This window comes from Pygoscelis adeliae, unplaced genomic scaffold (genome assembly GCF_000699105.1).
Source record: "Pygoscelis adeliae isolate BGI_AS28 unplaced genomic scaffold, ASM69910v1 Scaffold373, whole genome shotgun sequence".
Taxonomy (NCBI): Eukaryota; Metazoa; Chordata; class Aves; order Sphenisciformes; family Spheniscidae; genus Pygoscelis; species Pygoscelis adeliae.
In genome coordinates, this window is record NW_008824370.1 from 242,839 (window position 1) to 265,602 (window position 22,764).

The following is a 22,764-nucleotide window of genomic DNA, read 5'->3' on the forward strand; positions in this document are numbered from 1 at the left end:
AGGCCTTGACTGTGTGTAAGCACTGCTCAGCAGTAGCTAAAACATCCCTGTGTTATCAGCAGTGTTTCCAGCACAAATCTGAACCATAGCCCCATGCTAGCTACTGTGAAGAAAATTAACTCTGTCCCAGCCAAAACCAGCACAACCAGTTTGCCACGTCCCACTTGTTCTGTGGTGCCTGAGCACAGTGATACAGGTGCTCCCCAGCAGCAGTTGGGCCCAAGCCCAGCGCTTCCTAATCAGGAGGCGGCAAACAGGAGCCTGGTTTGTTTGCAGACAACAAACAACTGCTACATCAACCGCCTCCTGCTTGCTGGCTCTGCCTCTTGCAGTCTTCCTTCTCCTGTAGAATAATTCAAGTTGCACATATGTGCAAGTTTTCTGTCCGTGAATTCCTTACAAGTGTGTCATTATCAGTGAGAGTAAACGCGCTGCTGAGTTGCATGTGGTCAGAAGGGTTTGTGTTTCAGGTGTGACTCTTTAAGGGAGGCGGTGAGGGTAACGCTGTTGTACTTCAGTCCAGGTAGGTAAGCCCTGCAAGTGTCAGAGCTTTCGTTTGAGGAGTCAATTACAGAGTATTCCTATTCTTGTGAATGTCAAAGTCCATCTCTTCAACAACAGCCTCAAGACAGAGGAATTGATTTCTTGCAGGTTTACTAGGTGCTTCTTAATTCACCAAATTTTGGTATTGCTCTTCTGATCTTAGCAGATTATTTCAGTTGTTTCTTTTTTTCTTTTCAATTTCATTTTCTGTGTCACTCAGCGCCCAGGAACAGTAATCCTTTGTTCACATGAATGATCATGCTTCTCTCCCTTCAGTACTTCTCTCTGTGGCCATCCAACTCCCCCCAGAGCCCATTATTATGGTAGTCCAGGCAAAAAGAGAAAACCTTTTTATTCTTGTTTACTGAATAACAACTCCCATTTTTAATTAATAAGGCCCATAGGCTCAACCGATGGGGGGCTTGCGGGAGGATGTTGATACAGAATAAAGTTGAAACTACAATGGAGGGCTGGGATTTAACTTGGTGTGTTCTGCAAGGGACAGAAAATACATATAACGCAGGAGTATCAATAAGTCGTCTTCTGGGCTGTGGAAGTTGTAAGGGTAGATGGAACTTCGATAGGTAAAAATTCCTCTGCTGACACAGATTGGCAGGTAGGTTCTGCATGAAGCGACAAACAGGCTGAAATACCCACTGTACCATATCTATGGAGCTTATTCTTTGAAGAAAGAAAACTTGCAGGTAAAAAATGATACAAGGGTTTTTTTGTTGAAGTTGTGCAATGTGTTAATACTGTGGGGATACCGAGAGATGGCAGCCAAAATGTGGGCTCGTAGTCATGGTGCTGTGCAAACACGGGGCGTGTAACTGATGATGCAAAATGAAACGTGCAAGCATAGCACAGAGAAAGGGAGAGGAGAGGTGGGTAATTTTATTGTTACAGAGACTGCCAGTAGGTATAACTGATAGATTTGAGCAACTGTTTTTTAGAAGGTATCAATGAGGAGAATTTCATTAATCTTAATGAAGCTGTTTTGGTAAATTGCCAGTTGACAGCTGCCTGCGCTGTCATCAGAAGACTGAGTCTTAGGATTTGAAAGAAGGATTTCAGTAGTCATATCCAAGCACAGGGAGATGAGAAAATATGCTTGTAGACTAAATGAACAGAGAGGGAATGGTTGCTTTGTTAGTGGAATGAAGATGGCAAGACTGATCTATTAAACCAGAGCAGGGATCAACTCTACTGTGATGGTCTTGAGAAGAAGGTTCAGGAGTTTAATTTTGATGCTGAGAAACTAGAAACCAGTGGAAGAATCTGAAGAGATGGGTTGGTAGAGAGACTGGTGAGGAAAAATGTCTTAGGAACCCAGTTTTTTGAACTTTGGGGTAAACTGGATGTTGGGAAGAAGAAATTGCAGAAACCAGATCTGAAAACGTGGTCTTGAATGAAATACTTGGTTTTGTAGCTGTATGCTGGGTAGATTTTTGGACAACATTAGTATTTTTGCAATAATAAGGGACACCAGAAAGGAGACAAAGTCAGACATTTCAGACTTAGTAGGAAAACAGCAGTGTTATTCATGGGCAAAGTCACTAAAAATGATGATCTGGCATATTTTTTTTAAGTCAGACATACATCATACTCAACGTGGAATTGCAGAGGACAGGACGAGATCTGTAGGAAGGTTATTAGAGCAAAGCTGGTAAAGAGTCAATGTATGGATTATAGTTGAAGTCATGTGAACAGGTAACAAAAATGAGCATTCAAGGCGAGAAGATAACGCATAGAGCCTTCTTATAAAGAAGTGGAAGACAGGGGACTGTTCATTTTCTCCATGACTCATCTGAAGAGTGATGGAAGATCACATCATTGCAGAAATCTCCAAAGTCTTTTTCCTTTTAATTAATGTTTGGTCAGTTATTTCAAAAGCAACTGAGAATGCATTAGTTTGACTGATCTGACTGATTAGTTTGATTAATGTTAGACATCTAGCAGTTTGCCTGGAATGAAGACCATGGAAATTTGGGTGAAAATGGATGGGTGGAAATGAGATGTTGAGCTTGCAGATGAAGCTGGGAAGGGAGAAACTGGAAGGTATCATTTGCAGATGGCGTACTTGGTTTGCGTGTGGTCAGGAAAGGGAGGTAAAGTGATAGCTTGCACTAGGAAAAGGAAGTAGTCTGGAGTTGGCATAGAGCAAGGAGATGAGGTATAACAGCAGCATTGTTATGTCATCTCAAAGTCTGAGAAATTATTTAGTGTAAACAGTGGTAAGACTCTAAGAGGAAATGGTAGGAGGAAAACATGTTGATAATTATGCTGCTGCTTCTTCAGATGAGATAGTGTTTGTGACTGATCTATCCCGTGTTTTCCAAAGGTATTTAGGTTTTTAGTTCTGTGGGCAGGGTGTACATACTGATGCAAATTAAAATGCATCTTTATCTGTGCCTAGGGGGGTCGGTATATTGCCTGTGGCTTTGATTGTGAAATAGAAGGAAAGGGCTTTCCCTTCTTGAAAAGCCTGTGTTACGCAAAGCTTTGTGAAGATCCTCTTGTTTTGAATTCTGTGATATCAAACAAGGGTTTTCTTTTCCCCTTCCTTTCCCTCCAGTGGCTTAATGAAGCAAAGATTATTCAGAGACTTGTGGAACTGATCCATTCAAGCCAGGATGAGGACGTGAGTATGACAAGACTAAGTTTTGTCTTTGTGGGTAGTGGGTCCTGTAAGGTCCAGAAGAATCTCTCTCTGTCTCTTCAATAATGCCCAGGTGACTTATGGAAGGAGATCATTTGTATGGATGGACATCCTGTCCTCTGGTTGCCAAGCTCAATACCAAAATGTTTTGTCGTATTTTTGATCTGGTTTTGACTTGCTTTACTACCAATTTCTTAGTTCCTTCTGCTGCTGTATCAGTTCCTTTCAATATCTACAGGCAGTGGTAACTTACTTGGTTTTAAGTAGGAACCTGCTATTTGAAACAAGCTGTTGAAAAACTTTTAAAATTAATCAGTTCACTGTAACTTTCAATTCTTTTTAGACCCTAAGTAAGTAGGTATTCAGTTATAAAATCTGCAGGATGCAACTCTCTAAGCCCGTGAGAAAGAAGACATACTGAGTATTAAATTTTGAGTGCTCTCCCTTTTTTTTTTTCTTCCCCCAGGATGCAATTCTCTAAGCCCATGAGAAAGACATGCTGAGTATTAAATTTTGAGTGCTCTCTCTTTTTTTTTTTTTTTCTTCCCCTTTTTCGTTCTTTCAATAATTTTCACAAAACGTCAGAGCCAGGAGCTCCAGGTCTGGATTTCAGTTTCCTACACTATCATTTCACATTTGAGTGTGGACTGCTATCCCTGATGCTGAGCAGAAAATCACAAGAAGCGTGTTGATCTCTAGCTGGCCTGCGTTGACTTAGACGGGGATGGGGGCATTTGTTAACAGATTCCTGCGAGTGCCAGCAGCAAAGCGAACTGGATGGCGCAGGATTCTTTTGGTATAGTGTTAATATGATCCCCTCATCTCATCACAGCAAAAATTGCCCCTTCTGAGAGAAAAAAAATGGGAAATAACATGCTGATTTGTATGCCTTCAGCAGTGCTATCTTACGGGTGAATGCTAAATTACAACATGAGATCTTAAACATACAGTAGCTACAGAAAGTCTTTGATTGATAGCCAGAATGAGACAATTAATTTAGCAAAATACGACTTTAAAGCCTTTTAATACATAGTAATTAAATTGTAAAGGGTTTTATCAAGCCATTTATTTTTCTTTACGCAGGAAACCTCCTGAGTAGTGAGAAGTAAGAATGAAATACTTGTATTTGAAATTTGCAAGTTAACACACTTGGTCAGAAAGATAAAAAAAGAATCCTCACTTTCTGAAATCTTTAACTGCATTTAATTGTTAAGTTTAGGAAGACCTCCTCTTTGATTTTAAAATCTGTTAATGCTTCTAATAATTCACATCAATGTTATATTTAACAGATGAATAATCTAGAGCATGGTAGCAGTTGTTCTGAAAAATTGATTTATTCAGTTTCTTGCATTCCCAGCTATGTTAAATTTTCTCTGACAGCCAGAATGAGCCAAGTTGAGACGTTAGCACTGACATGTGCTCTATGTCGTTGTTTACAGAGGCAATCAAATGCTTCCCAGACCCTGTGTGATATCATAAGATTGAGCAGAGACCAGAGCAATCAACTCCAGGATATACCTGAGCCTGACCCACTTCTCACAGCACTGGAATCGTAAGTACTTGTCAGAGGACTGTTGCTAAACTAATTGCTACTTACGTTGTCACTTACTGATAGCTCTCCAGAGACACAATCTGTGCATGTCAAACCTTTGCTTAAGTCTTGACATTTGTGCCAACCATTTAATATTGCTTTTAAATTGTAGCATCACTTAACCGCCTCTGTTGAGCTTTGAGTTTTGTAGCTCTGTCTGCAGGCAGGAGATCGGGGTTAATGATCCCCAAAGCTCACAGCCTAATTCAAGACAAGGCGATACTCGTGAGTGCGTTAAAATGCTCATAGTGAATTCGGAGAAAGGTGAACTGCAGTGGCAATAGTTGAGGGAGATCCCACAAAGACAAATCTTAAAATTCCCATGTTGATGGTGTTCCTTGGTGCCAAGTGTGACTTAGGTGCAGGGCTTCAGTCATACTTGGCCAATCAGTGGCTCTTTTTCCCTGCTGGTAAATATGTTGCACCATATAGATGGATTTCAGATCATCAGGTTGCTGTTCTTCAAAATGGGGAAGAAAATGCTGTGACAACAGAAGGAGTTCTCTCACCATAGTAGCTCATATGTCACCATGCACTTTGTACGGGGCATTATCAGCTTACCTTCCAACCTTTGCTGAGGTCTCCTTACACATCTGAGTGTCCTCTGGCATGCTATTTTTGGCTCCTGAGTCAAATATCAGCTGTAAATTTCTTAACTTAATGTGAACTTTGGGTTGCATGCACTTCCACAGAGATAAGGTGATGCTGAGATACATCTCACCAAAGATTGTCTGCCTGGCTGTTACTTAGACTGAATCATTAATCTTCCTGTTTTTATTCTCCAAATTGGGTTGAACCCTGAAAGAAGTAAGCCTGCACACTTTAAATGCCTCCTTAGCCCTCCCTCATCATTCAGAAAGTAATTCCATTTATTTGTGGTGTTAGGGCTAGACAGTGACGATTCAGATCTCCTCTCTCTTTCTACCATCCCTGGGGATCCATTAATACATTAGAGGTAGTGTCAGCTACTTCTTTTTCCTCAAAGCCCTGTCACCTGCGACCATCATGAGCTCTCATCATGTCTCAGAAACATTGTGCAGTGCTTTAACTAGAGATAGAATCATAGAATAGTTTGGGTTGGAAGGGACCTCTAAAGGTCATCTAGTCCAACCCCCCTGCCCTGGGCAGGGACATCTTCAACTAAATCAGGTTGCTCAGAGCCCCGTCCAGCCTGACCTGGAATGTTTCCAGGGATGGGGCATCCACCACCTCCCTGGGCAACCTGGGCCAGTGTCTCACCACCCTCAGTGTAAAAAATTTCTTCCTTACATATAGATGACCTGTCACAATGCAGACACATAATTGGTTTAATCATTTTCTACCTTCTGATTGATAAACATTGCAGACAAGATTTGTAAATAGAGATATTGTTGTCTTTTATTAGCCCTGGTAGCTTGGCTGGAAAAGTAGAAAAGCTGTTTTGGTTCCTAAGTGTTTTGTCATGTTTGCAGACAATCTTGTCTAACTTACTTGAAGGCAGTCTGTCACTAAAATAATTGTGGGGAGGGGAATCTAGTGAATTCCATCATTTGGAAACTGTTTGGGGGGTGCGTTGGGTTATTCTAAAGATGTAACCTAGTGATAAAATGGCAATAGTGTATAGTTGGCAAAAGAAGCATTTGTAGTATTTCAGGCTTTTTAAGTTACATTTGCTAGAAGGTGTTCTCTTGAAGGATGTAAGGACATTTGTGATCCCAGCTAGTGGTGCTCAGCGCTTCTTTTCAGAACCTGCGGTTGTAGGTCCAGACAACTTGCAGTGAAACTTGGAAGAATTTTTTTCATTTAAAGGATTTTTTTGTTTTTTTAAATCCAGAGTTAACTTCTGTAATATTACTGAGGGAATATATTGGTGAGAAACTTGCACTTTCAAAGAGTATTTTTATTAGGAGTTATTTCCCAAATAATGTTAAGTATGAGTTGTGTACCAGAAAATGTTGATTTTTCAAGTTTAGTCTATTCCCTTGGCATTGTGTCTTTGCTCTTTATAATGTAGTTTTAAATTGCTCATGTTAGCATGTTTACTGCTTCCTATATTTGCTTCAAACCTGAAAACATTTACTGGAGATTCAATGTGAGATTAAAATAAAAAAAGGCTCTTTTAGGCCTAAAGGCGCCATTTTGACAGAAAAGGGATGAAACAAGAGACTTGCAATGAATAATATAGCATCTATAACTAGGGCTTAAAATTCCTCTTTTACATGTTTTTGTTGACCCAGAGCTTTCTTAATTTCTGTGCATTGCTGCTGTTTTCTCCTGATTCTGAGCTGTCAGTTCATACACAAATATGAGGGGGACCTGCTGGGACAGGAGCCGATGTGTGTAGGTGAAGACGGGACGTGAATCGCGCTGCACACGAGCGCTGAGAAGCGGTGGTCACCGCAGGTGTGCTCAGGATCTTCCATGGGCTTGACCTGCCCCTGCAAGGAAATGCTCTCTAAGTGCTTCATTTTCTTTACTGCGCCTGCAGAAATAAGGCAGATCTGGCCTTTTATCCCATGCCCGACCATAATATCTTCTTACCAAACAGCACAATGTTGGATTTTCCGTGCAGATGGCATCCCTGCTTGTGGAGCCTTCAGCGTCTCATCAAGTCTGTATCAGTTTTGAGCCCTTTAGCGGTTGGAGATGAGCCTCCGGCTTGGTCATTTCACCTGGAAAGCCCAGGACCTTTAATGAGGGTCATGGTTCACTGTGGTGAGAGGTGTGGTGGGCTGTGGAGAACATGGTGCTTTTAGGCTGTTTCGGTAATTTTAGACTTTCTCGGTAGTTTTAGACTTTCTCAGTAGTTTCGGAGAGGGATGTGGAGCCCTGCTGCGTGTGGGGCAGAAGATCGCTGCCCGTGGTCTTTCGCGAGAGCCTCTGTGACACCAGTGGTAGAATTTAAGCAAGTTTCCTTGATTATACAGGGAATTACACAAAGCTGGAATCTGAAGTTTTGCTCATACTTTACTCAGACGGTCTTCAGCTTCTTCCCCCTCTCCCTTCTCTCTCCCTCCCATTCACCCTCACGTCCCTGGTGTTCTCTGTACATGCACTTTGCATGTTTTCAGGCTTCACCTGTAACTTCCATAAGAGAAATAAAAATGTTTTTGCACTTTGAAAAAGCATTTATAAAAGTCCATTATACCGCTTCACTGTTTAGAAGAAAAAATATTTGAACGAAAATGATTTTTTGCACAACTTACCTTTTTGCTGAAGGTCACATATCTCATTACTTTTCTTGGCCAATTTTTCCAAGCATTGCTGGTAACCTTTTTTGATCTTTGGATAACTTTTTTTATCTATGAATTATGAATTAATGATCAGCTAGTACAGCAAGAGAAAGCTGTGATCAGGGTTACGGAATAAACATCAAATCTAGATTTTCAATAATGGCTGGCTGTATGCAATAAAAGTGAATTCAGTTAATCACGGTAAACTGTTACTTCTTTTTCCTGACTCTGCCTCTTGTGCTGATGGAGTGTATTTAGATGCTACTTATTAAAATAATTCTATCTCATTCATTATTCATGTATTTCACATTTTTATCTCATATTTTATTTATACAAATGTAAATGAGATTTTTTTTCAAATGTTAGAAAATAGTAAAAATTACACTGTGAACTTGAGAAATACTGTTTTTAGCTGGACACGTGACTTAGCAAGTCAAGAAAGGCACTTGCTGAGTACTGGATTTTGGAGAACTGTCATTAACATCCACAGAATTAGCATGGGGAGAGAATCTGAATACAGAGGTGGAAGCCGGCACTGCTGCAGTCAAGTAGCTGTAGATGAGTAACGGTGCCAGCTTGAACCTCGTATTCCTCATATCTATTATTCATTTAGCGTGGCAAATAGTAGAGAGAAAAGTGGGCTCTTACCTTTGTGCTAATTATTCTTCAATTCTAAGACCATGTTTTGAGTGTCAAAATAATTTTTAATGCTAGAAAGGACCATAGTCGTTATTCATTCTGACTCCAGCAGTCTTTACTTGGTGATCCCGCCACCTGGCCCCAAATCTGTCAGTATTATCTTGGTTTAAGGGCTTAAAGAGATGGTGAATTGGTTAAAATATTTCAAGGGAATAATAGCTAAGACTACTAAAAGTGTGCATATTATTTACAGTTAGCATTTGTTGGCCTCTGTTTCCAGGTCCTGGATCATCTTCTGCCAGTGGCAAATGATAAGGGTCACCTTCCACTGCTTGTTGTCTGTCTTCTGCGATTCTGATGGATAATTTTAGACTATCAGCTAATAGCTACATTTTGTCTTTAATAAATTAAATTAACTGAGTTAACACTTCGGTTTTCTTCCAGTTTATAATGAAGAGGTATATCCTGTTGATAAAGGAGAATGACAATTTGGTTTGGAGTCTAGGTGTTATAACCAGGTCTTTCCTTAGTGGTGAGAACGCAAGTTCAGAAACCTGGTGTAGAACCATTCTTGTCATATGAGACTTTAGAGAGGAATGTCTTTATTCTTTCTCAAAAAAAAAAAAAAAAAATTTGCAGCCTTTTTTTTCCAGAAAACCCAGAAGTGGATTTTCTTGTGATTAAAGCAACTGCCAAATATTTCTAATTCTTATACCGCTAATGTGTGTGTTGATCAACAGGCAGGAATGTGTGGAGCAACTCCTGAAGAACATGTTTGATGGAGAACAGACTGAAAATTGCATAGTGAATGGAACACAAGTTCTTCTAACATTGCTGGAAACAAGGCGCTCTGGGTAAGTTAGCACTTTCTTCCCTAGCAAGAACAATTTTAGGAACTCCAGTCTAGTTTTACTTAAGCAAAAAAGGAATTTTTTTGGCCTAGGGTGAAGTGCTGTCTAGAAATGAGTACAAGAAAGGCTGTTTGGGTTTTTTGGTGCAGTAGCTGTACCTCGTGGCAGTTGTACCAGTTGGCCACTGGGCCCTTCTCTGGGCTCTTCTAGTTCTCTTGCGCGTGTATAGCAAAGTCGTGTCTGTAATAGCAGAGATCTTCCAGCAAAACGTTTGCAGAGTGGGGGAGGAAATGGTACATCATGCATAATCTGTGTGATGATGTATATATCTATTTATGGCTGTATAGTTTTAGTTTTGGTTTTTAAAATTATATCCCCCTTTTATTTCTTTTTATGGAGACAGAGGAGAGAAAAGGCAAAAGGAGTTCTGGGCAGGAAGTGAGACATTGAAAACCTCAATTTCTAAAAAAGGAGAAAATAAGGAAGGGTGAAGGAGATAATGGAAGATTAGGAAGAGGTACTGGAGCGAAGGACAGAAGATGGCACTGGGCAAACAAGTTGCTAGTCAGAAAGTCATGTGCAGAGTTAAAACTGAAAAGTTGATATACTAATTCTACTGTGTCTTGTGCCCAGGATCTCTGAAAAGTTATGAGTTAGCGGCTTAGGGGTTCCTATCTAGCCCGTTCCGGCCTCGCTGGAATTACATTTCATTGCCGAAATGAAAGTATTTCTTTTATTCTTATGTGAGAGACTGCTGTTGGAAGGGGCTGGTGATAGTTGTGGTGATTCAGTGCTTGCCAGTAAAGAGGTACGATTATAAGCACAGCCATATGCCTGCTCAAGGTTTTCATCAGGTAGTGTTATGTACTTCTTTTTGAACACTTGTGGAAGGTTTACAGTTTTTAACATATGTTTATAGTTAACTCTTGCTGATGTAATTTACTTTTCAAATGTTCGGGAAGTTTTAAAAACCAGGAAGCGCTTCAGTAATTTGTCTTTGTCAGCTCTGCAGACGGCTTATTGTCTGTCTTCCCACTCACCTCATTCACAGTTTTGATTATGTGACTATCATCTTGTAAATGATATATTAATATAGTGTAGTTATGTAAATATATTCAGTAGCTGGAAATTATTATTTTTCACATTAATAGTTATATTTCAAGAGAAGATGACCAGCATGGACAGCATGACTGCAGACCATTTTAAGATTTTGTCAAATCTTAACTGTTGTGCTTTTCTTCTTTACAGAGTGGAAGGACTGATGGACTCGTACACTCAGGGATTTGAAAGGTCTTACACTGTCAATAGCAGCATCTTGCATGGGATTGAACCAAGGCTAAAGGATTTCCACCAGCTGCTGCTCAGCCCTCCCAAGGTAAAGCATCTCAGCCTTTCTCAGGAGCAAACGGCTCCTGCATTTCAGGGTTCCCCTTTCCTTATACACAAGCTTCCTGGATCTTTTCTGAAAGCGCCATATGCTGGAACAGGCAAACGTCTTTTGAAGAAAAATTCACGCTTAAAGTTTATAATTCAGGTGCTTTGGGACTAAGCAGTAGGAATTTTGAAAGCCATTGTATTCGAGTAAAACCAAGAAGTAGAGATGTGTTGGGACTGGTGGCTTGTGTAAAGATGGTGAGGGGGTGAAGAGAAAGGAACTTTTAGCTAGTGGATATTTGGATTTTAATCTCCAGTTTTGGAAGTACAAGTCTCTCGGTGGTCACACGACACTGTCCTCTGTGCGGGAAGTTGGTTTACATTTACCTGCAGAGAATATTTATGAAATGAACTAGTTATGTTTAGTCAAATCATTGTGCATATACACCCAAGGAAATGCCGGTCTTTGTTGAGGTACTCATTATCTGTTTCTCTGATAGAAAACAGCAATCCTAACTACAATTGGTGTCTTGGAGGAGCCACTGGGGAATGCTCGTCTTCATGGATCTCGTCTAATAGCTGCTCTGCTTCACACAAACACTCCCAGTATTAATCAGGAACTATGCAGACTCAGTACCATGAACTTACTACTTGTGAGTAATATAGTGTGACACTGTGGATGGGGAGGGGGGGAGTAACTTTAAAATGGGAACATTTTTGCTCTCCCTTTCATCTGTTCAGTGCAAGGTAGTTTGTTCCACGTGTGCCGGTGTGTAATTATTTTTCTAATCTGCTGAAAGGAGGAACATCCATCTTCAGAATAACTTTTGTAATACAAATACAGTTGCTTAGTATTTTGAACTGAACCTCATGCTTCAAATTTATTGTTACAGTAGTTTAGTAATGTGTGTGCAAAATAGTCTGGTTATTGAGAAAGCTTGGGTGTATTGTGTATATCAGCTCTCATAATACTGAGAGCTGATCTTTTTGTCTAGCTGTGAACAGGGACGTGTTCTGAAAACTGCCAATATAACCAGGACAGTCTTTCAGAAAATTATTTTTATACTTAGAAATTATTTTCTTAATATTTTTCTTATGATCAATTCTGCCACAGAACAGATAACACTTATTTTTAGTATGTCTGTGCTGTGAGCCCTGGCTGTGCACGAGAGTATTTCCAGTGTGCTCGGTTTATAGGAAGGTATACGTTACAGCAGAGCAAACAGAGCCCATTCAACTATAAGTGGATACTGAGGCATATAAGTAACATTGTTTTAGCAGAACTGCTGATTAAGCAACTAGTTGGGCAGTGTTCTAATATCATTCGATTGTTAAGAATGGGAAGGTGTATCTAGAATGAATTCTTCTATTTCTCATTTTTTTCCAGGACTTATTTTTTAAATACACATGGAATAACTTTTTGCATTTCCAAGTGGAATTGTCCATAGCAGCTATTCTCTCACACTCTGTGCAAGAGGGAAAAACTACTACTAATGACCTAGAAAGCAAAGAAGAGGTGCTGAATGGAAATGTGGCCACAGAGAGCTTAGAGACTCCAGAAAACAATACCGAGAATATCATGGTTACGCATGTAAGTCTGGTCGTGTCACCTGAGAGTTTTAGACTGATTGATTCAGCCAGAATATGCGTTAACAAGAAAATGGTATAACGAACTGTTCAAGAGCATGGAGTTTATTTAAAAGTGTCTAGATACAACTTGGTTCTGTCAGTTCTGGGTGGAAGTGTATTTGCTTTTGTACATCTGTTTTTAGCATCCAATTACAAAATAAACATACCACCCATCTCATTTTAATGGGCTTGTGAATCCATTTTTTGTTTAATTTTTCTAGTAAAGATGCATATAAACTTTGGACAAAAAAAACCCCAAAAAAACCTACAACTAGCTAACTACATTTTAGCTTCTGCATTGTGGCCCTAATGATGAAAATTTTTTGTTGTGTTTGCAAAATGATAGTAATGTTCTTCATTGCTGCTCTTGTGAAGCCCAAAAGCAGTCTGAAGATGTTTATAGGTATAACTGTTTACCCTGGATCCTCTGAGGAAAAAAAAAATGAGAAGAAACTTGAGCTCTTGGGAAGGATAAGTGCTGAACTTTAAGTTCTTGTTCAGTAGGAGTGAAGGAATGAACAAAAGTAACTATAGTTCAGTACAGACTTCCTAAGGCATGAGTCTTACTTTGGCAAACTTTTGAAATGTTCTTCCTATGTCTCTTTTTTCTTTTTTTTTTTTTTTTTTCTAGCTGTTCCAGAAATGCTGCCTAGTGCAAAGGATATTGGATGCCTGGGAAACCAATGACAAAATACAGTAAGGGATTTCGGGTTCAGAAGGCCCTTGTTCTAGGGCTGCAGGTTTAGAATATTGCCTTGAAATATTCTTTCAATTATTTGGATAATTTCCAATTTAATGGTGTCTAAAATGATTTGGATTTCAATTGTGATTTGGAATTAGGATTATTTGCATGTTAAAAAGGAAATTCACCAAATAGGCATATAATTTGAAAGCATGATTTTAAATGCTTATAACATCTCAACACAAATACACAATATGGTTTTTTCTTGCTTTCTCAGGAAATTACATAGCATGTTAATTACATAGAATATTAACTTTTTTCTTTTTCTTTTTTTTTTTAATGCGTAATTATATTCTCCCTAGAGTGAGCAACTGTATGGGAAGTGAGGTGGGCAAGCATTTTTGCCCCAGATTTGCCCCACATTTAATATTCTAACTTTATAAAGCACTTGGAGTTCATGCTGATTGCAATGATTATAAGAACTAAGTAATTAAAAAACCCTAAAACATATTAAAGTGAAAATATTATCTAGGCTTCTCTTTCTTTGTCCACCTAAATGTTTTGGTCCTCCCTCACTATTTCGAGCTCTTTATGGCTTCAAAGTGCTTTGTAGTCCCACTGTAATTATTTTAGGCTTACTGTCAGGCCATAATTGGTGGGTTGGGTTTTGGTTTGATTTTTTGTTTGTTTTGGTTTGGTTTTGTTGGGTTTCTTTGGTTTTTTCCCTCTTGCAACCCCTTGGGCTGTTGATAACAAATTTTGCTGATAGTTTCATTGCACAACTATCATTGTGCACAGTTTTGTAGGTAACAAATATCTGTGGTTTCTGCTTAAGAGTTTTCCTAATTAAATTAGATAGGAACTAGAGCTCATACATATTTCATGCCAAACAGTTCCAGTCAACACATTGGAAAGAATTTTAATGACAAGAAAAAAATACTAAGTTAACAGAGAGGTATCTCAGATGGTGTGGTTGAAGAAGTTTGAGTTTATGTGAAGATTACTGTATGCACTCAGTGAGGAGATGGAGTCAAGCACTGGGAGCCCCAGGGTCAGAGATTCCAAATTGAGAGCTTGGGAATTATTTCTTAAAAATCATCAGCAAGAATAGTGGTAATATGTTTTCCTTCTGGAACGTGGAATTTCTCCTTGGGTTCTCTTAGTTTTAGTTACTCCGTACGTTCTTGATAAAGGACTTTGCAACTACTAGAATTTAACTTCTAGGTGACCCACATAATTCTTTTACTGCAGTCCATTTGATCTACCTAGGTAATTAGAATTTAAAATAAGTCTGGTCAGCAATGCGAGTTTATAGGAAACATCAGTTTACTGTAGCACATCTTTGCCTTCCATTCATGTAAATGTAATAACCACCAGTTGTGGTATGGTTGATAAAAAGTATTTGAAAGTGTTGAAATAAAAGTTAATTTTGCATGTTTGCTGCCTGCATTCCAGCCGTGTGTTAAGGACTGGTGAAGTCAGAAAAAATGTTGTACTGGTCCTCCCAGAGCATACAACCAGAGAAGACAGATACAACATTGCTGTACACTGCTTTTATCACCGTACACTTTAAATTTTTGAGAAAGCTGAGCTTTGCAAGTTTGCTGAAAAACATACATTTTTATAGAGAGCAATAGGACAGCGCTGCTGGTCGTGTCAGGGCTGTGTCCCTTTGCCCCATCTACCCACGGGTTTTGTCCTCCAGAGCTCTTGCGCGGCTCTTTTGCAGGGCCCTGGTGAAGCCCTTGGTGTGCCTGTGTGGTCCTGTGGGTACGTGGCTACCCCGTGTTTCCAGCTGCCCTGGCGCAGACCGGCTCCGACCCGAGAACGGTGGTGCCGGGGGGTAGCTCTGGGCTCGCAGCAGGACTGGTGCGGCCGAGGCGCTCAGCAGTGCCGTGGATCTGGGCTGGGGCTATTTGGTCTCTCGTTGGTTTGGGGTGCGAAAGAAATTGCCACAAGCCTGTGTGCAAAAGGCTGTAGCTTAGCATTGGGAACTCATTTCCAGGAGTTCGTTTTATTTGAATAGTTCTAAACCCTGAATTTGGGGTTAGAGTTAGGGTGCTGCTGTTCGTATAGGACATTTGTACAACTACAGTTTGTATTGGCTTTGTACTCTGTTTTTTGGTACGGAAACATGTGGAGGGGTAAGGTGGATTTTTTCCCAAACCATCTAGTCTCCTCACCTGCATATGTTCAGCTCCAACGTTATGGGAAAGCCTGAGATAATTTCAGTATAAACTTACCCTTTTTAGAGATTCAGGAGGTGATGATTACACTTTTCAAGGGGTGTGTGGGGTCATAAAAAAAGCTTAAAAATGTAGCTGTAACTGCATGTGATCAGGAGAGCTGATGCCGTCTGATGACTTTGCTGTATTCGACCTGTCGGCTTGGACCGCTGCACACCAATCCCCCCAGCAAGGGTAGAGAGGGATTTACATGAGCACTGCATACCAGCTCAGAATGAACTCTGACGTATTTAGTGTCTTCCTCTCTCCCAAGGAAAAGTGAACGTCTTCATTATGCGTTGGCTCTGTTAGCATCTCGGAAAGGAACCTTTGTTTTACAGCTGGAGACTTAGTAACGTGAGGTGGAAACTTCTTGTCATCCTGTTTGTAAGGGTTTTATTTTCATTTACTTTGATTCTGACCCACCAATTTGATTTGTGGTGGCTTGAGTCAACCTCGCATGCTTCTTGTGCTGCATCAAGAAATAATAATTTCTGAATTTGACTTCAGGATTTGGGATACTTTAATGTGCATAATGCTACAATGAATAATAGCATTGTGTGTAAGAGTTTTGTTTGGGTTTATTTTCAGCACCTGCCAGTTTAAAGGCAGAAATGCTGTTTCTAAACATGGCACTGTGAAATTTCTTACCAGGAGTCTGCCCCTAGGGTTTACATTTTTCTTCCCAAATCTCATCAGTCCTTCTTTGGATACTGTGGAAAGCAGAATTATTTCAGGCTCTTCATCCTCTGATTTTTAGATTGCTTCTTTGCTATCCAGTGAAGGAGAACCAATGAAGATTCAAAGAAAAGTGACTTAGAGACTGCTTGGACTTAGTGTTGGCTTCTTATATTTTTTTTGTAAGGGGGAAATCTAATGGTTGTAGATTAGTGTCTTTTGTTCTCTTGAATTAATCTGCTAAATACTTCAATTGCAAGTAAAACTCTAAAGCTTTTTCAGTAGCAGTGGTATAAATTCTTATTGCTGTGAGTTTTCTTTAGTGGAAATTAATAACCAGATTATTTAGTTCTGCACCAGTCTTTTGATGTACCCAGTTAGCTTACTCTTTGCAACTGGCTTAAATTTTATCTAGCGCATTCAAACTGGATGAGTGATCTCTTCCCTCTCACTACATGAAAAAATGCAGAAAGGTTCATTTATTCTGGGTAAACTCATCCTGTGCCCTGCCTGCATGAGCAGAGACTATTCAATTCTCTGCTGTCTTCTATCCTAACCCTGCTTGGAGTAACGTGTACGTTTGTCAGACTATTGCAACGGCAGGGAACTCTAGGTTATGAAAGTGGTTATGACTGTGACCTTGGGATTCTTGGTGCCTGGTTATATTGCTACTGGCTGTTTTCTCTTTTCAGGGCAGAAGGTGGAATGAGGCGAGGCAATATGGGCCACCTCACCCGGATAGCCAATGCTGTAGTACAGAATATGGAGAAGGGCCCCATGCAGACTCAAATTAGTGAGTTCATTAAAGGTACATGCTCCTTTCTCCATTCCTTCCCCCCCCCCCCCCCCCCCTTGATTAAAATAGCCTTGCAGGCCTTTTGGAAAGACTTTTATTGCATGTATTTCATCCCTTTTATAATGAAAAGAATTTCCAGTTAAATATCACAATTTCCCATAACTTAAAAAAAATGTCTAGACCAAAGTTGGTTGCTCTTTGTTTTCATACAATTACATTGAAATTGTTGGAACTTTGTTTTTGCAGCTGGAGGCTGAAGGTAGCCTTTTTGTGCTAAAGAATGCTTCTTTTCATCTGGACTTATGTGTACGCTTATAGTGCCTATTTATGGCATTCTAGGGTGGTGTTTATGAATGGTGCTTCTATACTTCCTTGTTCTTATACCTGCCCGAGAGGAAGAGAGACACCAGAGTAAATGATCACAGAGGCCCCACATCTCCTCTTTGTTGGAGATATCCACATTGCCAGGCTTTGTCCGTCATGCCTTCATCGGACTTTATTTTGAGAACTAGTTCTATCTGACGTTTTTGTGTGAGAGGAAGTAAGATTTTCCATCTGCGTCTATTAAGGGAAACAGCGAGCACAAATATGACTTGAGTTTCCATTTTTGGCATCTAACAAACATATCAAATGGTAATGAAGTAACTTGGTGTGTTGTCATATCTACATGAAATTGAAATATTGTAGTAAAGGCTGAAAGTTTCACAAGTCACGGTTATTTCTCTCCGTTGTTTTACTGTACTGGGTCTGGCTGGGATGAAGATAATTTTATTCGTAGCAGCTGTGCCGTGCTGTGTTTTGGATTTGTGAGTAAAACGGCGTTGATAACACACCACTGTTTTAGCTATTGCTGAGCAGTGCTTGCACAGTGTGTCCTGGTTTCGGCAGGGGTAGAGTTAACTACTTGCCAACTGAGGTTAAACCATGACACAGTGCCAAGGCTTCCTCTTTTACCCACTCTGTCCCCATCCCAGGGGGCAGACGGGGGTGGACAAGAGGCTGGGAGGGGACACAGCTGGGCAGCTGACCTGGATTGACTGAAGGGATATTCTATGGCATGTACTCAGCAGTAGGAACTGGGGGGACAGTCTTTCCAAGGTAGCTCCTGCTCAGAGACTGGCTAAGCATCAGTCTGCTGGTGGTGGGAGGTGGTGAGTGAGTGCCTTTGCATCACTTGGTTTGTGGTTTTTTTCCTCTTTTCTCCACTTACTAAACTTTCTTTATCTCAACCCATGAGTTTTTCTCACTTTTGGTCTTCCAATTCTCTCCCCCATCTTGCTGTGGGGTGGAGGGAGCAAGCAGCTGGGTGGGACAAGAGGCTGGGAGGGGACACAGCTGGGCAGCTGACCTGGATTGACTGAAGGGATATTCTATGGCATGTACTCAGCAGTAGGAACTGGGGGGACAGTCTTTCCAAGGTAGCTCCTGCTCAGAGACTGGCTAAGCATCAGTCTGCTGGTGGTGGGAGGTGGTGAGTGAGTGCCTTTGCATCACTTGGTTTGTGGTTTTTTTCCTCTTTTCTCCACTTACTAAACTTTCTTTATCTCAACCCATGAGTTTTTCTCACTTTTGGTCTTCCAATTCTCTCCCCCATCTTGCTGTGGGGTGGAGGGAGCAAGCAGCTGGGTGGGTGCTTAGTTGCTGGCTGGGGTCAACCCACCACAATCACCATGAAAGAAAAGGAAGAAAAAAGTAAAACTTAAGTCACATGTATGCTGGTTTTCAGGAAGTTGTAGTAGAAGTTTTGTGTCTTTAGCCCACTGTAATTCCACAAGCGAGTTAAGATTGTTACGACCAGTAATATCTTACTGGTTGGCCTAATGAAAGATGTTCCTTTCTCTGCAGAATTTACTGGTTTTAGAAAGTCAGGAGTAAAATGTAATTCACTTTGCAGAGCACTTACATAATACATGCATTACTTAGCTCATGTGCAGGTGTACGTGTCTGCTCAAAAACTTCCAGGTAACCAGTGGGGCTAAATGACTGGCTTTGATCCCTTCTCATTGAGTTGTGGTAATCTTTATGGTGACCTTTTTATTACAGAGCTACCCGAAGATTGTAGAGGGAGATGGGAGAGTTTTGTAGAAGAGACGCTGACGGAAACAAACAGGAGGAATACAGTGGATTTGGTGAGAACAGTGATATTGTGTATATCTCAGCTAGGCCTGCTATCTTCTGGACTTTCTTTAACTAAAAAAAAGTGCTATTGCTGGGTTTTTTTCTTCTTTTGCTTGTTTTTATGAAGTAGGCTTACAAGGGCAGAGTGTTTGTGGAAAACATATTCCATAATAGTTCTTCAAGCAGCAGCAGCAGCTCTGATACATGTTGGTAAACTCTAGTCCACGTTTCTGTGTTACTCATTGGGACAGTTTCTGCCTTCTGAGGAGTTTGGTCTTTGATTGTATGTGTGGAACAAAAGTATTTGAGCTCTCTTAGCTTATTTTTTGTACTTTTTTCAGGTGAGCACTCACCATCTGCACTCTTCCAGTGAGGATGAAGACATAGAGAGTGCTTTTCCCAATGAACTTTCTCTCCAACAGGTGAGTTGACAACGTGCTCTCCACTATTCCTGGAAAGCTTGCTTCCCTGATTTGCCCTTAATCCGTCCTAGTGTAGAGCAGCTTCCTAAATTTTGCTCTTAGTCAGTGTGTTCATCTCTCTTGTGTTTTTTCCAGTATAGTTACTTACATGGTCTAGACTCCAATTGGGAATAAATTTAGCTCAGACTGCATGCAAGTCCCAGATACATGATGTGTCTCGCATTTCTGTGAGGCACTGCATATTTCTTTCTCTTTTCCTGGTTCTCTCCACACTGGGGGACTGGGTGGTCCTGACGTTGTAGACCAGCTGCAGTGGGTTGCTGTGCTTCCCAGTGTACATCACCTACCTGCGGGAGAATTGGAGCTGACAGAGGGGTTCTGCTTCCCCTTGGGCTACGCAGACTTCTATTAAAAACTGAAAGAGCCATACTAAAACGTTAGCAGTAAAGAGCAGTAAACAGTAGCAGTAAAAAGCCTTGACTTAGGAAGAAATGGAGGTAATTAAGGGTTCACTTGCATTTAGCAAAGATCTTGGGATCCTCAAAATCTGAGGTAGTCTGCTAAAGCTCCATCAAATCTATGGAAGCTGCTTTTCAGGATCAAATATTTAGACAAGTTCTTCCAACCTTTTTTGATGCTAAGAACATAAAAAGCATTAGCATATAACATACAAGTTTCAACCTGTTTAGTAGGAAGCTACCTATGGGGAGTAAAAAAACAATCTCAATCTGAAACCTAGTTAAGGGTAAGAATGAGCTGAAAATAGCTTATAGTTATTCTTCTGTCCAAATACTGTAACTGGCTACTCTGTCATTACAAATACATGTCTTTTCCTCAGCTGATACTTAGAAAGTGCATTAAAAAAGGGAAAATGCATTGCCTTTGTTAAAAAAAATAAAATAAAATTGTTTTGTCTTTTATTGTGACGTGTCAACAGAAATACTGACAGGAGCCTGCAGAACTCCTCAGGCAGGAACATGGGTACTTCATATCACCTGCAGCGGAGTCACGACAAAGTGCAGCTGCAGAGATGCATGTTTGAACTACTTAGCTGTAGCTGGAGTGGGCTACGTACCAGTATTCAGAATTATCCTCCAAATAGGAGAAATGATTGGGGGGGGGAGGGGGAATGCAATGCATAAGAGCAAGTGTGAGATTCCGTTTGGAGGCAGAAGCAATCCTTTTCATAAATAGAGAATGAGGCATGGATGAGTAGGCAAGAATGTGACCAAAAGCATATCTGGGCAATTATCCTGAGGTGCAAGATGAAAAATAGAAGACCCAAGCTGCTGTGGGAAACCAAATGTATGATAGGTGGGAGTGTTGTCTCAGAGACATATGGAGTAATTTTCCCATTCTCCTTGGTGAATGTCCACTTGGAGGCAGTGAACTTCAAAAGTGGTTTGTATTAGCAAAAAGTAAGCTAGAGGATAGTAATGAGAATGATCAGAGGTGTAGAACACAACATAGGAAGAAAAGTTGAAAGAATTTGGTCCACTTGGTCAAGAGAAGACAAGATTATGTGCAGGCATATGCCTCCTCCTACAAGGAAGAGTGATTTAGAGGAAGTGAAAAGTACCTTCTTGATGTCCGTGGTGGGTTTAAGTTGCAGCAAGGTAAATTTCGTATTGGATCAGGGGAAAACAAACAAATGAAAAAAAAACAATACAGTGTTCTAATAGAATAATGATGCCAACAAATGGTTTCCTAGGAAAATTTCGTAATTCTCTTTGGAAGAAGTTAAGAGCGGATCAGAGAAGCGTCTGTCCAGGACTTGCAGAAGTCTGTTTGAGAACAGTCTATTTGAGATCCTGCTTTGAGAAAGGGGTTTGGAGTAGATGATTTCTCAAAGTTTGTCAGTTTTCTATGCTTTTAATGCTTTTTAGAATATGTGTTTTCAGCCAGCTTAATTGAATATCTTTTGGACACCTTAATGATAGCTCTTTTTGGGTTCCATTGCTCAGGCCTTCTCTGAGTACCAGATCCAGCAGATGACAGCTAACTTTGTGGATCAGTTTGGCTTTAACGATGAGGAGTTTGCAGACCAGGATGATAATATCAAGTAAGTTTGTAAAACTTCAAGAGGCTTATATTCAGCATTTAAGCCTCTCTACATCTACTCTTTCTTCTTCCGGTTCAGGTTTTAAAATGAACCTCACTGTATACCTCCTTCGGTTTGAAACAAACAGAAGACTGATCAATGGCTTGGAAAACAGCTGACCTTTTTTTCTTTTTATAGGAGTCCCCCCCGATCTCCAAAGACAGTTGTAGAACCAAGGAAAAGTATTTCTTCATTTTGAAGAGAAGCATTTTAAATAAAACACACAACAATTATCCAGCCATTTTCTAGAATAAATTTAATTGCACAGAAGGCAAAGCATTAGAGCTAACTCTAGGCAATTATACAGATATTCTCCAGTGGCATTAAGTCCTTACTGAAATTAGGAGTAGAAAGAATAGTGTTCTGATGAAGTCCACGGAAAAATTTAGCCATTTTCTCTCTTAGGAATAAGGAAACATAGATAAGGCAGGAGCAAATAACAGTTGAAAGAAGGCAGATAGAGGTGGATTTAATGTTATGCGACTTTCTGAACTCAGTGTTCAGAAGTGGTGCTGCTTTTATAGAACTACTGTAATCTAATTAAAACTGCAGCTCATTTTCTCACCTTAAAAATTGTAGCTAAGGAAATTACTGGGACTGTAATTATCCTGCTTGTCCATAATGGTTCAGAAATTGTAACCATTTAGTGTACATTTATTGACAGAAAAGTGCTCCAGGAGGATACCCAGTGTGTTTCCCCACCTGTCGATTTTGCCCATTCACTTTCATCTTGTGGCAATGTTCGTCTCAGTCAAAGGAATTATTTGTCATCCAAGGTGACAGGGAGAGTATGTGGCAGTAGCTGCTGTACGTACCATCCTAGGGCTGATCCTCGTAGGCCAGCAAATGTTGGTCTGCTCTGCAAAGAACTGCAGGATCCTGGTGTCCTGGAATCCTGACAGAAATAGGAAGCTTTTAGCCCAGAAAGCTCTGGGCATGCCACACCGCTCCGACTCTTTGGCTGCTCCAGATCTGATTTATTGAGGATTCTTTTGCTGGTTCTGCTCAGACCATGTTTTTAGCAACTGTTGGGCTATGAAATATCTTAAATGAAAATGTGGAAATAGTTTGGCTGCTTCAGAGTTGCTTTCAAGCATGAATCAGAGAGTCATAAGATCCCTAGGGCCATAGGAACTCCATTAAGGTGTTTGCCAATAGTTGAGAGCTGTATTCTAACATGGAGAAAGATTTTTGGAGTCCAGCTTTCCTGTCTTTTTTTTTTCTGAGCATTGTAGACGTCCGGA

At 40.4% G+C, this 22,764-nt stretch overlaps 1 protein-coding gene across 2 annotated transcripts in view; it reads left to right on the top strand.

Annotated features, from left to right (window-relative positions):
• The window catches only part of PPP6R2 (protein phosphatase 6, regulatory subunit 2), a 110,013-nt gene that overhangs the window by 61,663 nt on the left and 25,586 nt on the right, over window positions 1-22,764 (top strand). For both annotated transcript variants that reach the window (XM_009320084.1, XM_009320085.1), the window contains exons 6-16: window positions 3,119-3,184; window positions 4,642-4,754; window positions 9,385-9,498; window positions 10,744-10,870; window positions 11,370-11,522; window positions 12,257-12,460; window positions 13,130-13,194; window positions 16,776-16,891; window positions 18,923-19,008; window positions 19,339-19,419; window positions 21,384-21,481. In XM_009320084.1, the coding sequence (XP_009318359.1) occupies window positions 3,119-3,184; window positions 4,642-4,754; window positions 9,385-9,498; window positions 10,744-10,870; window positions 11,370-11,522; window positions 12,257-12,460; window positions 13,130-13,194; window positions 16,776-16,891; window positions 18,923-19,008; window positions 19,339-19,419; window positions 21,384-21,481 (1,223 nt within the window). The remainder of the gene's footprint in view (window positions 1-3,118; window positions 3,185-4,641; window positions 4,755-9,384; window positions 9,499-10,743; window positions 10,871-11,369; window positions 11,523-12,256; window positions 12,461-13,129; window positions 13,195-16,775; window positions 16,892-18,922; window positions 19,009-19,338; window positions 19,420-21,383; window positions 21,482-22,764) is intronic.